The 15408-nt window shown below is 38.7% G+C and overlaps 1 protein-coding gene across 2 annotated transcripts in view; it reads left to right on the forward strand.

Moving 5' to 3' along the window:
- Positions 1-8629, forward strand: part of LOC140496761 (fructose-1,6-bisphosphatase isozyme 2) — a 48772-nt gene extending 40143 nt beyond the window's left edge. For both annotated transcript variants that reach the window (XM_072596930.1, XM_072596931.1), the window contains 2 exons: positions 3867-3986; positions 8218-8629. In XM_072596930.1, the coding sequence (XP_072453031.1) occupies positions 3867-3986; positions 8218-8424 (327 nt within the window). In that variant the 3' untranslated portion in view covers positions 8425-8629. The remainder of the gene's footprint in view (positions 1-3866; positions 3987-8217) is intronic.
- Positions 8630-15408: the final 6779 nt, after the last annotated feature.

A 15408-nucleotide genomic window follows, 5' to 3' on the forward strand; every position in this document is an offset into this window, starting at 1 on the left:
ACAAAACATGCACCAGTTCAGGAAATCCTGACTTTTCAAACTTAAGTGGTTCTCTCCAGGCCTGGAAATATTCATCTTTCAGCATTATTCTTTGGTCACTTGGACTTGAAAAGAAAGACAGAACAGAAGGGACAGCCAGGGTCTTGAGTTCCGACCTCAAGCTAGCCTAGACAAGCATATTCTCTTTGAGATGTACCCATAACCACCATGGTGACTGAGGGGTGGAGAGGGAGGAAGCCCTCCTCACAGAAAGTCCAAGGAAAAATGTGTCAGAATGCTAGTTGAAATGCTCAAGAGTATTGAAACTTTTCTATAGCACTTCTAGCCTACGGAGGCAAGGTTCTTTGTGGTTTAGCTTTGTGCCAATCATCTTTGACACAGCTCTGCAGTTAGAGTACCAAGGCACCAACAAATGGCTGCTGACTGACTTTGTCAAGGTGCAGAGCACATAGTTTCACCAGAAGGTGAGATAGAGAATATGTTGACCTCAACGGGAAGTGATCCAATGCAGCCTTTGCTACACTTGAGGTATTTCTAAGCCTTTTGTTTTTTAAAGACAAAGAAAAACAAAATTTATGAAAGATTCACTGTATTTGGTTGACCCTTAAGGAGCCTAAGCATTTGGAACCCTTGTATTAATAAGTGGGTCAGGTAGAATCTCAGCTAGACAGAATCTGAGCTGGATTGAATCTGAGCCTGTCTTTTCTAATCACAAAACTAAGGACTGATGACCTAAAAATCTTTCCAGGGTTGCTGGATAGTGAGAAGAAAACACAAGTGGGCAGCAGAACAGAAAAAAATCATCTATAAACTGAGGCAGTTAGGCAGCACAGTAGATAGAGGGCTGGTCCTGGAGTTCAAATCCTCCCTTAGACACTTACCAAGATAGTTGTGTGATCTTAGGCAAGTCACTTAACTTCTGTCTGACTCTGTTTCCTCAACTGCAAATGGTGATAAGGATAGTACCTACCACCCAGGGTTATTGTAAGGATCAAATGAAGTGCTTTGCACAGTAGACATTATACGCATGCTAGCTATTATTATTATCATTATTATAGACAGAAGACATTTAGGATACAATAACCTTTTTTAAAAAAGTTTTATGGATGACTTTTTTTTTCAAACATCACTGCAATTTCCTCTAGTCTATCTCCTTCTCTACTAAGAGGGATTGTCCCATATAACAAATTTGCTGTTGTACAGTCATTTCAGTCATATCCAACTCTCCAAGATCCCATTTGGGGTTTTCTTGGCAGAGATGCTGGAGTGGTTTACCATTGCCTTCTCCAGCTTATTTTACAGATGAGGAAACTGAGGCAAGCAGAGTCGTGTGACTTGTCCAGGGTTGCACAGCTAGTAATTATCTGAGGCCAAATTTGAACTCAGGTCGTCCCAACTTCAGGGCTGGTACTCTACTCACTATGCCCACCCAGCTGCCCCATGTAACAAATAATATTTTTAAAGACAAAAAGAAAAAGGAAAAAAATGTGCAAATGAGATTAACATATTGAAGAAATCTGAAAATATGCGCAGCGTCCAACACTTGTGGACTTACTTCTGCAAAGGGGTTTGAGGGTGGGAGTTATCTTCTCCTATCACTTTTTTCTAACCAGGTTTGTTCTTTATGCCATGTTCATTTTTGATCTGTGTGTGTGATTGATCTCATTTACATCGCGGTAGTCACTGTGTATATTGTTTTCTTGACTTTCTTTACTGTCTACATCCGTTCCTGTAGATCTCTCGATGCTTTTCTGTATTCATCACATCTGTCACTTCTTACAGCACAGTAATATCCCATTACATGCATGTACCATAATTTGTTTACCCATTTCCCAAACGATAGGCTTCTACTTTGTTTCTAATTCTTTACTATCACTACAAGTGCTGCTATAAATATTTTGGACTATATAGGGATCTTTTGTTCTGATCAATTGCTTCCTTAGGGTATAAGCCCAGTAACTGAGTCTTTAGTTCAAAGGGTGTGGAAAGTTTAGTCACTATTTGTATAATTGCAAATTGATGGGCATCTATTTTCTTTTCAATTCTTTGCTTTCACAGAAAGTGCTACTACAAATATTTTGGTGTATATGGGGACTTTCTTCTTATCAGTGGCCTCCTTGGAGTATACATCTTGTAATGAAATTTCTGCATCAAAGTGTTTGGAAAGTTAGTCACTTGCATACTTCAGAATAGCTTTCCAAAATGGTTATACTGAGTCAGTTCCACCAACAATGTATCAGTGTGCCTATCTTCCCACAACTCCTCCAGCACTGACTAGTGCCATTTTTTTATCATCTTTGCCAGCTTTCAGGGTGTGAGGCAAAACCTCAGAATTTTTTGATTTGCATTTCTTTTATAACTGGTAAAACAAATATTTAGCAATGTTATAATATTATAGTATAATTGTTCTCAGACATATTTTTCCCTCAACATCCATGTACTTTTATTTCATGACAGACAGAAGCCAAGGTTTTCATTGTTCCAATGCTGCCAAGAAGCCGACCTATTTGTTTATATTCCCTTAGAAAGAAATTTTAATCATTGCCCAGTTGAATTGAAGTTCAAGCACTAATTGAAGTTCAGACAAAACTTTTTATTGTTTTCAGAGGCCTGGGAAAACCTGGGAACAAAATCAAGCCGAGGCATAGTTGCTAGGACTTTCTAAACTGACTGAAAAAATGTATCTTTTAGCAGTTCTGAATTAAATATAAATACTATATGAAAATTATACAGGCATGAATATACTTGACCTTTTTTTTTCTACAGGGTTCGCTTTGACATGGCAACAGTTTGCCCCTGGAGCTGGGCAGTTGTCATGAAGTTACTTACCCTTTTTTGTGCCATGGACCCCTTGGGCAGTCTGGTGAAGTCTATGAACCTCTTTTCATAATGACGTTTTTAAGTGTATAAAATAAACTTACAAGACCACAGAGGAAACCAATTGTGCCAAAACACAATTGTAAAAATATTTTTTAAAAATATGTTTGTGGGCCCCAGGTTAAGAATTTCAGCAAGATTCTCCTTGTCATTCTAGGATAGAAGCATTTCCATACAAGTTTATATACAGATATGTAGGCATCTAGAAAATTGTTCAAGGGAGGGACAGGTACTATGAATAACGTAGCAGCTTTTGCTAAACCAATTGTATACAGTGTAACTAGCCATTTATTATGCAACCACAGTGTGGATAATATATCATTGATGATACAAAAGGCAAAATGAAAAGCAGTCTCCCTGCCTCAAAAGAATTTACATTAAAAATGGTAATGAGGTTGTGTCTTTAGCATTGACATTCCTTGATAGGGACTACTTTTATACTGATTTCATAATTTTATTCACTTTACTTCACACCAATTCACTTCAATTCAATTTATTTCAATTGTGGTGTAATAGAAAAAATACTTGGAATCAGAAAGCCTAATTTCAAATCTGGGTTCTGCCCCTCTGAGCCTCAGTTTCCTCGTCTGTAAAATGGGGATAGTGATACCTGTGCTACCTTCCTCACAGAGATGTAGTAAGGATATACTGAAATAATGTATGTAAAAATGCTTTAAAAATCATAAAGTGTTATATAATGAATATAAATAAATATAAAGTATTATATAGCTTATGTATTATATAACATATATCATACACAATATAAATTATCATGTATTCCTATGTAGATGAATATAAACTATTATCATTAAGTTGTCGGGAAGTATAGGGAAGAAGGCAGAATGGAAAAAAGGTAGAAGTCCTGGGCTTAGGGAAGCTAAGGCTTAACTCTATTTGAGATCTGAGGTTTCCTAAGCAAGGCTTGACTTCTTGTGAATTGCTAGGCCCACTAGTAACAGCACTGTCTGTTTTCTTTCTGCATTTTTTAGGATGGCAGTGCTCCGTATGGGGCCAGGTATGTGGGATCCATGGTCGCTGATGTTCACCGTACCCTAGTCTATGGAGGGATCTTCATGTACCCAGCTAACCAGAAGAGTCCAAAAGGGAAGGTAAATTCAGAGTCTTTGTATTCTTTTCAGCTTTTCCCTATTTTTTGGTAACTGCAATGTTTGTTTGCATCTCTACTGGAGAACAGAAGGAAATAAAAATAGTAAAAACTCAATAGTGAATGCCAAAATTCTGGACAAAAAAAAGAGCGAGGAAGGCATAAAAGTGTCCTGTCCCTAGAATGCCTTCCTCACCTACCCACATAGAACTTAAGAAATCCTTCTTATACTTCAAGGTTCAGCTCAAATGCTTCTTTGCGAGGGAAAGAAGTTTTCTCTTTATTGACACCTGTAAATCTGAAATGCTATTTCCTTCCCTCTGAGTTTGCTAAGCATTTTCCCTCTCTCTCTAGTTAAGGCTTAACTTCATGCACTGGGGTAATGTTGTTGAGTCATACAGATGTGTCCAACTCTTTATGACCCCGAGGATTGTAGCATGCCAATAATTATCCATGGAATTTTCTGGGCAAAGAGAGTGGAGTGGTTTGCCATTTCCTTCTCCAGTAAATTAAGGCAAAGCAGTGAGTCTGAGACCAGATTTAAATTCAGTTCTTCCTGCCTCTAGGTCCAGGGCTCTATCCACTCAACCACCTAGCTGCCTCAGCACTAGGATCCCCTAGATGAACTCTTTTAGGTTCAAGTTACTCTAAGGGGCTCAAAATCATAAATCTGCTCAAAGTCATAAATCAATACCTGCACCAATGTTTTTGGCTATTCAGCGAGAAGACTTGAGCAATCCAAAGTAAATATATTTAGAAAAACAATACAAGGAAGTGGCAATAGGACATTTCCTCTATAAAGCTGGGACACAATCTTCCACAAATACATACTCACCTAATAAACACAACGGGAAATGCACACATAGAGACGCCTACGTATAGAGGAGCAACTCACTCCTGGATGGTACCCTCCAGGGATGTTGTGGTGCTTCTTGTGGGCCTACCCCCACCGTTCTCATGTGGAATTCAGTCTTTGACACATATATAGTCTCTGTCACATATAAATACCTCTGTCAGGTATTATCTCCTGCTGTCTCACAGGATTATGCCAGACCATACTCTCCTGATGCAGATTACTATATAGCCACACTTTTTCATCTTGTGTAATTCTTGCCCGTACTCTCCCTTAGTTCTTCTATAATCTAGATAGTAAGAGGGAGGCCTTCCCCTATGTCTTTTTCTATTTCATGGATACCAGAGCAACACTGAAAAGATATCTTTATTTTTTGCTGTTTCACTCTTATTACGTGATTACTTCTTTTCATAGACTGTATTCTATATGTCACTTTTTGTGCATAAATAATTATGCACAGTCTAACTATGTTCACTCTGAATATCTCAGTTCCCCTTTAAGTCATTCGCAACATTCATTCTTTGGTCACCACAATTTCTGAATTATATAAAATTATTTTATCAACTTTCTTTTATAAAATTATTCTATCAACCTTTATTGAAAGGTTTTTTTTTTACACTTCTTTCAGTTCAAGCAATCAGCAAAATATTAATTGTCTACTATGTGCCAAGCATTGTGCCAGACACTGGGGATATGGTTGGTTGTCATCCTTTGCTCTTGAAGAGGACCAAAATGACATCACCATGATAACAGTAAAATTTCATGGTATCTGACTGTGGCTAATCAGACCAATAGGAGCTCAGAATGCTCTACCACAGGTTGGGCCCAGATAGTCCATGTGAATATTTGGGATGGATACCTCAAATTTGCGCATCCTATGTTTACTTTGTGCTCTCTCAATTCTACTTTTCTTATAGAGCACAGTACCCTTTCTGATATGGGCACGACGTACTGAGTGGTCCTGTGCCAGTGTTTCCCACATTGCACAGTCAAACCTAAAGTTCTTGAGAGAGACCTTGAGAGTGTCCTTGTATCACTTCTTCTGACCACCATGTGATCGTCTGCCCCATGCAAGTTCTCCATAAAATAGTTCGTAAAATAGGGTGTATATTGGGTATACAAATATATACAGAATGAAATAATTACTTCTTTCAGGTAGCTTTCATTCAAATATTAAGGTATTCGTATTTATCACCACTGATCTCTTCATCTTATTTTCCCACTCTCCTTACATTTTATGTACTTTCATGAGCTCTATAATCTACTTAAGATGCCTACTTACTATTTCTTGCATATGATGCTCAACTCTTATGTCTGTGTCTTTTTACTATATATCCATCCTCCTACACATAGAACCGTCTCCTTCTTTCACAATTTGGTTTAAATCCCATTTTCTGCAGAATCCTTTTGGCTGGTCTCTCTAGCTTCGGATGCTTTCCCTGGTGATGCTGAATCGAGCCATCTTTTGTCTCAACCCTTATCCAGCCCTCAGTTATATAATGGGCATGGCCTCAGACAAACTGAAACCTGGGAAAGACCTTAACTTAGACCAAGATTCCCTATGTGTCATGGGCCATCCCCAGTCTTTTTGACTTTTGTCTTGGCATTGGACTTTGATGATTGAAGGAGAAAGTGAGACTGATGACTGTGCACAGCTCTGCCCTACTCATATCCAATTTATGCACAAGTCAAGACATCACCCTCATGTTGGCATCAGTCCTCAAAGGATGAACAACAATAATAGCTTGGGTGGTTCCAGAGGTACTAATTCTTCTTCCACTGGGCACAAGTTTGTGAAGCTTCTCTCAGCCTCCAGCTTCTGGCTTAAACCTGAACCCTTAGTTAAGGTATTGCCTCTTCTCTGGAAGAGGAAGAATATGCTTTGCCATCCCACTTGTAGCTCAAAATCCAGTCTTAAGCTAGAGACATTACAAAGGCAAGGTCTTCACAATTCAGCCATTGAACTGTGGAAAAACATTTAGAAATTTTTCTCACCTACAAGAACAATCTCTCAGTTCCTAGAGCCTTGGATATAACAGGTTATTTCCTTTCCAAAAGTAGATTAGTCCACTCCAACTTGATGCTCTTTGGAACACAGACCAACCAGCCACCCATCTAAGCAAAGCCTACAGGCCTTACATCTGTACTTCTTTTTCACCAATGATAGTCTATCCAAGGTCTCTTTCTGACTTAGGATCAGAAAATTATCTTAACTCCCTACCTAATGTCTAATTAGTAAACTGCACCCATTGTAAACTGCACCCATTTAGTATAATTTTTTTTTTTTAGATTTCTCTTTTAACAAGTCATTAAGGACCATCTGCCTCTGAGAATTTCTGGTTTGCTTTTTAAACTCCAAGATTCCTTTTGGTCTGTCATAAAAATGAATAGGGACCCGGCAGGGAAGAGGGGGCAGGAAATGCAAATAAAACTGTTTAGAATGAACTACTTCTGGGCAGGTATCCCTGTCTACTTCAGTCCTTTATTCCAGATTTAATACCATTTATTATTAAGCATGTTAAGTACTATGTTAAGCACTTTGACAATTATCATCTCATTTAATCCTTACAACAACCCTGGGGAGTAAATGCTATTATTATCCCCATTTTACAGAGGAGAAAACAGAGTCAAATAGGTTAAGTGGATTGCCCAGGGTAACAAAGCTATTAAGTGTCTGAAGCCAGAATTGAATTCACAAAGACAGTCTTCCCAGCTCCCGGCCTGGTACTCTATCGCTGAATGGCCTCGCTGCCTCTTTTTTCTACCTTTAATCCATGAATGTGGCTCTCAAACCTTTTTAGGCTCTCAGCCTACAATTTTAAGATGACTTTACCATGATATTAAAAGAGGTCGAAAGAGGACAAACATATCACCTGTAGAGTCACAATAAAGAGAAGACCTTAAAAACAAAAAAGTTAGTTTTTTAAATCAGTTAATCAGTTTTTTTAAAATCAGTTATTCCTCATAAGGGCCTGTCTTTCTTCACAGAAGATGGTTATTTTGGTCATTTGTGCAGTAGTATTTCCTATATGATAATCTTACTGCGTTGGTCCAGACAGGAGCTCCTATTCAAGGGGAACTTGTTGTTTACTCTCCTTTCTAATTAGAAGACAGAACCCCCAAAAGGCATGAAGAGCAGAAGTCCTGATAGCTATCCTTTCTCCACAAGCTGATTGACTTCAGGCCTAGTGGGGAATCTAAAGACAATTGAGAGGAGTGCCGATTGGCACTGTCCCTGGGGGCCCAATTTCAGGTAGTTCTCATAAAAATGTTAGAGACAAAGGGGGCAGGACAATTCTAATTCTGTGTATTTTAAGAAAGATTGACATTTCAGAGTCCATTTGTCAAGCTCAGTCATATGGATGGATGTGTTTCCCTGCAGCTCCGGCTCCTTTATGAGTGCAACCCAATGGCCTTCATTATTGAACAGGCGGGGGGCCTAGCGACCACAGGAACCCAGCCAGTATTGGAAGTGAAGCCAGAAGCCATCCACCAGCGAGTCCCTCTCATTCTCGGGTCTCCAGATGATGTGAAGGAGTATTTGGCTTGTGTTCAGAAACATCAGCAAAGTGGCCAAGATGGACGCTAAGTCTACTGTTTCCTCTTCTGTCCTCAAATTCTACAAATTACCCAGTGTCCAGAACTCCCTGTCCTGAAGGAATTTTATCTGGTGAAGATAACAAGAAACACTGGAACAGAAAGGTTAAATGAACTCCTGAAGTCAAGTCCCGTAACAAGAAATGTATCAGTGGAAGGTGGTAAAAAACAAAATAAAACAAGATGGTTTGCCTTGCTTTCTGTTGTGTCAGGGAACTTAAGAGTCTTGGAATGCTCCATTTGTTAACACACACACACACACACACACACACACACACAAAACAACAGCTGGCAGCTATTCAAATGCTGACAGGGATGAGAGAGTTCTTAGATTTCACCACCTAGATTTCACCACATAGATTTTGAAATCTGAATATGACCTCCTCTTTGGTGGCTGAAATTGCTTTTCTTTTTCATGTAATACACAAGTATATGTGTATATATGTATGTGTGTGTGTACAGATACATATATGTATACACATATATTTTAAATAATCAATACATTCTCTTGGAAAAGAATTTTGTCCTTTCTTCTAGAAAGCTTTGCTTTTTAGCTACTCAGGACAAGTTCTGAAGTCACTGATGTAACATTTTTTGAAGGGCATCTGGGTGGTGTAGGGAGAGAGCTACTCCAGGTCTGGAGTAGGTCTGGCCTCAGCCACTTACTAGCTATGTGATCCTGGGAAAGTCACTTAACTCTGTTTGCCTCAGTTTTCTCAACTATAAAATGAGCTAAACCAGGAAGTCACAAACAGTCCCAGTATCTTTGCCAAGAAAACCTCAAATGGGGTCATGGAAAGTAGAACATCACTGAAAACAGCAGAACAATAAACAACATATATTGGCCTTGAGTAACCAATAAAATCTTGCTTGAATGGCAGAGTCAGTTAGTCATTTAAAAACTATTGTTTTTTTGTTTTTTGTTTGACGCCTCTTGTTCTCTCTCATTTATATTCTGTATGAGAGACATGGACAAGATGTCCACAGGTCAGAACCAGAGGTGAATGACCTTTGTTCAAATTCTCACCCTCGGAAACAGCCTGAGAGAATTCTTTCAAGAAGACCTCGCACTCCAATACTTTGGGGTGCCCCTGAACCTCAACAGTGGGACTCTGGGCAAGTCAATTAACTTCTCTGGGTTTCACTTTCCTCATCTGTAAAATGAAGGTTTGGATTGGATACCCTCTAAGATCCCTTTGAGCTCTGAACCTGTGATCCCATGAATTGGTCAAGATGACCTTTCATTCAAATTTTGAGCACTCACAGGCCAAAAGAGAGGAAGCGGTTGCTCTATGATGTGTTTGAACAGGATTGCATAGGAGTTAGAGATCTGAATGCATAGAAATCATCTGGACCTCAGAGCTGAGACTGAACAGGAAGGGGCCTTGGAGACCCATCTAATCCAACCCTATCCTTTTACAAAGTAGAAAACTGAGACCCAGGGAAGTGAAATCTTTGCCCCCAATTACAAAGACATTAAGTAGTAGAGACAGGATTTTGCAGCATATTTTTCAATCCAACCTCATTATTTCAAAGAAGAGAAAACTAAGGCCCACAAATGAAATGACTTCCCCAAAGTCATACAGATAAGAAGCAAGGAAGGAATTTTTAAGTTAGGTCCTTCAACTCCAGGTCCAGGGATTTTTTTCCATTCAGTTTATTTTTTTAGTTAACAAAAATCTGCCCTCTAACCTCTCCCTTTCCTATCATGAGAAAGAAAAAAAAACCCTCTTACAAAAATGTATAATCAAGCAAAACAAACTTCTCCATTGACCATATGCCCCTCAAACATGTCTCAATCTGTACTCTGTCAGGAGGTGAGTGGCATACATTTTTTATTATGAACCCTCTGGAATCATGGTTGGTCATTTTCTGGAGTTGGTCATTTTCAGAATTGTTTGTCTTTACAAAATTGTCATTGTATATTGTTTCCCAGTTCTACTTACTTTATTCTTTATCAGTTCAAAAAATCATTTCAGGTTTCTCTGAAACCATACTCTTCATCATTTCTTATAGCACAATACTATTACATCAAATTCAGAGAATAACTAGGTGGTCTAGTAGGTAGACCATTAGCCCTGTAGTTATTGAGAACTGAATTCAAATCTTGTCTTAGACACTGACATTTAAACCTGGGAAAATCATTTAACTTGTTTCCTTCAGTTTCCTCAGCTATAAAACAGTACCTATCTTCCACGATTTCTGTGAGTATCAAATAAGATAATATTTATAAAGCATCTGTAACATAGTAGGCATCATATAAATGCTAGCTGTTATCATTTTTATATTCATATACTGTGACTTATTCAGTCATTCCTCAAATAATGAGCTGTTTCTAATTTTTTGCCACAAAAAGACCTGCTATAATATTTTTGTACATTTGTATGATGGTTCTTTTTGTCTGATTTCCTAACAGTGGTATCACTGGGTCAAAAAGTTTACATAGTTTAATAACTGTGTTTAATAACATCTTGAGCATAGTTCCCAATTGATTTCCAAAGTGACTGGACACAGTTCTGCAAACCTGTTTTTCCATTGTTCCTCCAGTATTTGAAATTTTCCTTTTTTTGCTAACTTTACCAATCTGATGAATGGGAGGTAGAATGTAATAGTTATTTTAATTTGTATTTGTCTAATTTTTAGTGATTTAGAACATTGTATATGGTTATTGACCACTTTGTATTTCTTTCTCTGAACATCATTTGATTTCTTTAATAACTTTCTTCCAAAGACTTCAGAAATTTTTACATATAATCTCTTCACCTCCATTATTTCATTTATTACAACAACGTCTCAAAATGGGGAGAACATTCACTATCGTTATCTTCATTTTGTAAATTGAGAAAACTGAAGTAAAGAATGCCTGAGTCGTCACTTTACAACAATACTCAAGATTCCAGTGAGCTAGTAAGAAATCACATTTTCTAACTAATTATACTATGCTGTTTCGCTATTGTTAATCATATGACTTCTTTCTTGCAAGGCTGATAATCTGTTTATAAACCATCTTCTTGGAAGCTAAACTGAAACCACATGACAACATTTTGTGATAGGGTCATATTGCAAAAGGTACCTGGAAAAAATAGCATGGAACGAAGGTTGGAGTAGACAAGAGAGAATTCATTACAAATATTTCTTTGACTCAGTGGTTTGTAATTTACGTCCATATTTTTAGTATTAAATAAGATCACTAGTATTGTTTTAAGTTTCTGAGAAGTCAAACAACTTGTCTAAGGCTACACAGTTGCAGAATTTTTAAAGTTCTTTAAGTACTTGCATTGTATCATAACCAATACTAATTCATTGAGTTGCCATCCTACTACCTTCATAAATTCCATGTTCTTTCTATACCTGACAGGAAAAAAATGGCATTGGAGGGAAGGTGAAGGGTACTCAGTTACATTAAAGGAGATACAATTAGTGTAGAAGAAGCTACTAATGTTAGAAAACAGGTTGTAACATGCCTCTTGTGAATCAGCTAATATGTTTATGTGTTTTGGTTTGTATGTGGGCTCTTAATGGTATAAATGCCTTTGGCTGACGTTAATTCCCTCTTAGACCTGCGCTCAGTCTTTCCTCAGTGTTTTATTTTGCTGGTGGGAGTTGGAATCATCCAGAGGGTGTAGGAGTTTAAATTTCTAGATGCATACATTCCCTGCTCTTTTCAATTCTGGCAGAACTCTATATAGATTCCTGAGTCTCCAAAGGAAATAGTTCTCTGCATCTGAAAGAAAAAGACAAGAAATGCTGCCTACCACTACAAAACTATTACTTTTTCTCAAAGTGCTTTTCCCCTAATGTTTCTTGTCTTTTTCTGGGTGGACTCAATCTTCCACGTAGTTTCAAAAAAATATTAAGTGCCTACTATGTGCAAGGCATTGGGTTTTATCGTGGGGATAAAAATGACAAGGTAATTGCTCTCAGGGAGCAACACACAGATAAGTATGGTACCAGGCAGATGAGATGGGAGACAAAGAAATCCAGGCAGAATACCCTAGGAAAATTTAAAGTAGGAGGGAATATTTTTAGTTGGAGGTTGGGGGAAGAATCAGGGAAAGCTCCTGGGATCTGAACCAAGTCCTGAAATGAATTGTGAAAGATAAAGCTCTCTTGTAGGCTGCAGATTTACAGGATTTCAGAGTAAAGAAGGGATTGTAGAGATGAATTAGTCAACTGAGAGTAGTTAGCTTGGTGATGTCGGGAATGGAACACTGGGTCTGGAGTGAGGAAGATTCATTTTTCGAGTTCAAATCTGGCTCCAGACCCTTACTAGCTTTGTGACCCTGGGCAAGTCATTTAACCCTGTTTGCCTCAGCTTCTCATCTATAAAATAAATTGGAGAAGGAAATGGCAAACCACTCCAGTATCCTTGTCAAGAAAACCCCAAATGGCATCACAGAGAGTCGGGAATGACTAAACACTAACAAGTCCAACTCTTATTTTTCCAGAAGAGGAATATTTGTCAGTTTCTGAGAAGTCAAACAACTTGCCTAAGGTTGCATAGCTTCCGAATGAACTAAAAGCCCAATTTCTCGACTCCTTGTCCATCAGGTAGAAGAATTCGAAAAGACCAGGTTGTAGGAAATGAAATAACATGACTTTCTGTATATCTGAGAATCACTGTGCATGGTAAACTAATTATTCACAGGTTTTTTTTTTTAAAGGTCTATGTGTGTGTACATGTGTGTGTAGGGGGGATGATTATATTGCAACATCTTCTTCAATGTGATACTATGGAAAGAGAATTTGATTTGGAGTCTCTGGTCCTGGATGCAAACCCTGACGGAGCAAGTTACTACCCAGGTGAGGTCTGGAAGTTCATTTACAAATCTTGATGTGTCATTTTCATTATTTTTAAAGTAAAAAGGTATACTAGATGCTTCTAATGTTCTTCTCAGTTCTAAGTCGATGATCCTCTGAACCTAGGGTCTATGATCAATCAGTTTAAGGAGACCTAATTTTAGTCCTACCTCAGACACTAATTTGATTGTGTCACCCTAGGTAACTCAGGTAATACCTCAAGGCTTCAGTTTCCTCATTTTTAAAATGAAGGGGTTTGGAATATGTGACTTATGTCCCTTTCCAGGCCTAAAATTCTATAATTCTCTGAAGATTAAAAAAAATCCTTCAAGGTAAACAGTTCTGTTGGTTCAAGTGGAGTGCCTGAATGCTAGTCAATTAAGCCTGGATTCTGTACTTTCAGACTGAATACTTGTCACATCTCGTAAACACACACCGGCCTGACAGCGTTCATTCTTTCGCCAGCTGGCAGGCCCCAAGCATCACGTTTCTACTTCAGTGCTTAGCTTTGTTTGTTTCTTGTAGATGAATAGATGAAACGTGAAACTTTTAGCATGGAGCATGAAGGCAACACTTCAGTGTTTTTAGAACTAAGAGGAAGGGAAAAAAAAAAACAGGTCTCCCTTCCAGGGACCCATAAGACTTTATTAAGAGTCATCTGTAATTTTACAAAAATGATTTTTCCCTCTTGGTATCCCAAATCTGCACTGGGAGAATTCAGTTGCAGCCTGTCTCTGAAGAGGGTATTTCTCCTCAGAATTATGATCTGGTGCAGGCAAGACTGAGAGGAAAGATCCCTTCTTCCACAGATTGGTAAATGAAATCTAGCTCCATAGCTGTGTTCTCTATTCAAACATGCTCTTACCAACTAAAGTTGAACTCTATCCTCTGTCAAAAACACCTCAATTCCAGGCTGTTTTTGTTGTTGTTTTTTTTTTTTTCAAACAGTGGGGGTGGGAGGTGGGGCCTCAGAGGGAGGGACAATGTTGATAGAAGAAGGAAAAAAGAGTAGAGGGTGTAGAAGTAGGTTTGGACAAAGTTAGGTGGCTTCCGTGGGGCCAGGTGAGCAAAATCTTTTAGAGAAATGACTGGCAACCAGTCCTCCCAGGAGCCACTAGGCTGCCTAATTTGGGTCTCTGAGAGAAGGCTGTTATCTTTCTGGTTCAGAGAACTGTAAATCAGTCACCAGGGAAACAAGCACCTCCCACATATTACTGAGCCCAGCTCTGGTTTGAAGGGTTCTGTGCCCAGGCATAAATCCCAGCTGGAGGCAAATTCTCTGGTGTCATATTCAGTTCAGTGTCTAAACTCAGTCTGCACTTTCAGCTTTGGGACATTTGAAGATATAAGGGACATCACAGCTCCCTCTCCAGTGACCTCGTGGCTGGACTTAGTTATTAGAGCAAAGGATTTTAGAATTTAAAGCTGAAAGGAGCCAGTGAGATCAACTTGTCCAGCTTCTCATTTTGTAGATGAGTAACCTGGGGCCCAGAGAGGTAATCTGACTTGTCACATAGGTAATAAGGAGTGGACTCGAAATCTGAACTTGGATCAATTAAAAAAAACCAAACAAACCTAACCCCCACCCCCCAAAAACTCCTCCATACCCGATGTCTGCCTTCCTCAGCCCTGGAAAGTTGTTCATAATTAGTCACTTTTTTTTCTTTAGGAACAAGGCTTTCTGACTCATCAGTTCAGTACGTCCAGTTTGTATTATCCTGACTACTTCTTTCTGTTTTGCCTTCTGGATAATATCAATATGAATATTTTCAGTCAGTAAGTCAGTCAGTCAGCCGGCTGATCAAGACCTTTTGAGTGCCCACAGGAAACCAAAGCACAATCCAAGGTGGCCTTGGGTGACGAGAGATATGCCCTGATTGGTCAGGGTTCAAACTTTGAAAAGTATACTCTCAGTAGGGAGATCAGACAAATAACCATGCTGACAGTACTGGACTGTACGGATGAATATAATTTTCATTCAATGATAAGTAGTGAAATGATATGGCCAAAGTGACAAGTGTGACAAGTTATTCTGGTGTGGTAGGTAAAGCAGTTTGTAGAAAGCAGAGACAGCTAAGTTGTAGTGACAGTGCATCCAGATGCAAAATCACAAGATCCTGAGCAAGATATTTATCAGTAAAAGTGGTTATGGTCTTTTTGTGTAATTAAAAATGGC

This window comes from Notamacropus eugenii, chromosome 3 (genome assembly GCF_028372415.1).
Source record: "Notamacropus eugenii isolate mMacEug1 chromosome 3, mMacEug1.pri_v2, whole genome shotgun sequence".
Taxonomy (NCBI): domain Eukaryota; kingdom Metazoa; phylum Chordata; class Mammalia; order Diprotodontia; family Macropodidae; genus Notamacropus; species Notamacropus eugenii.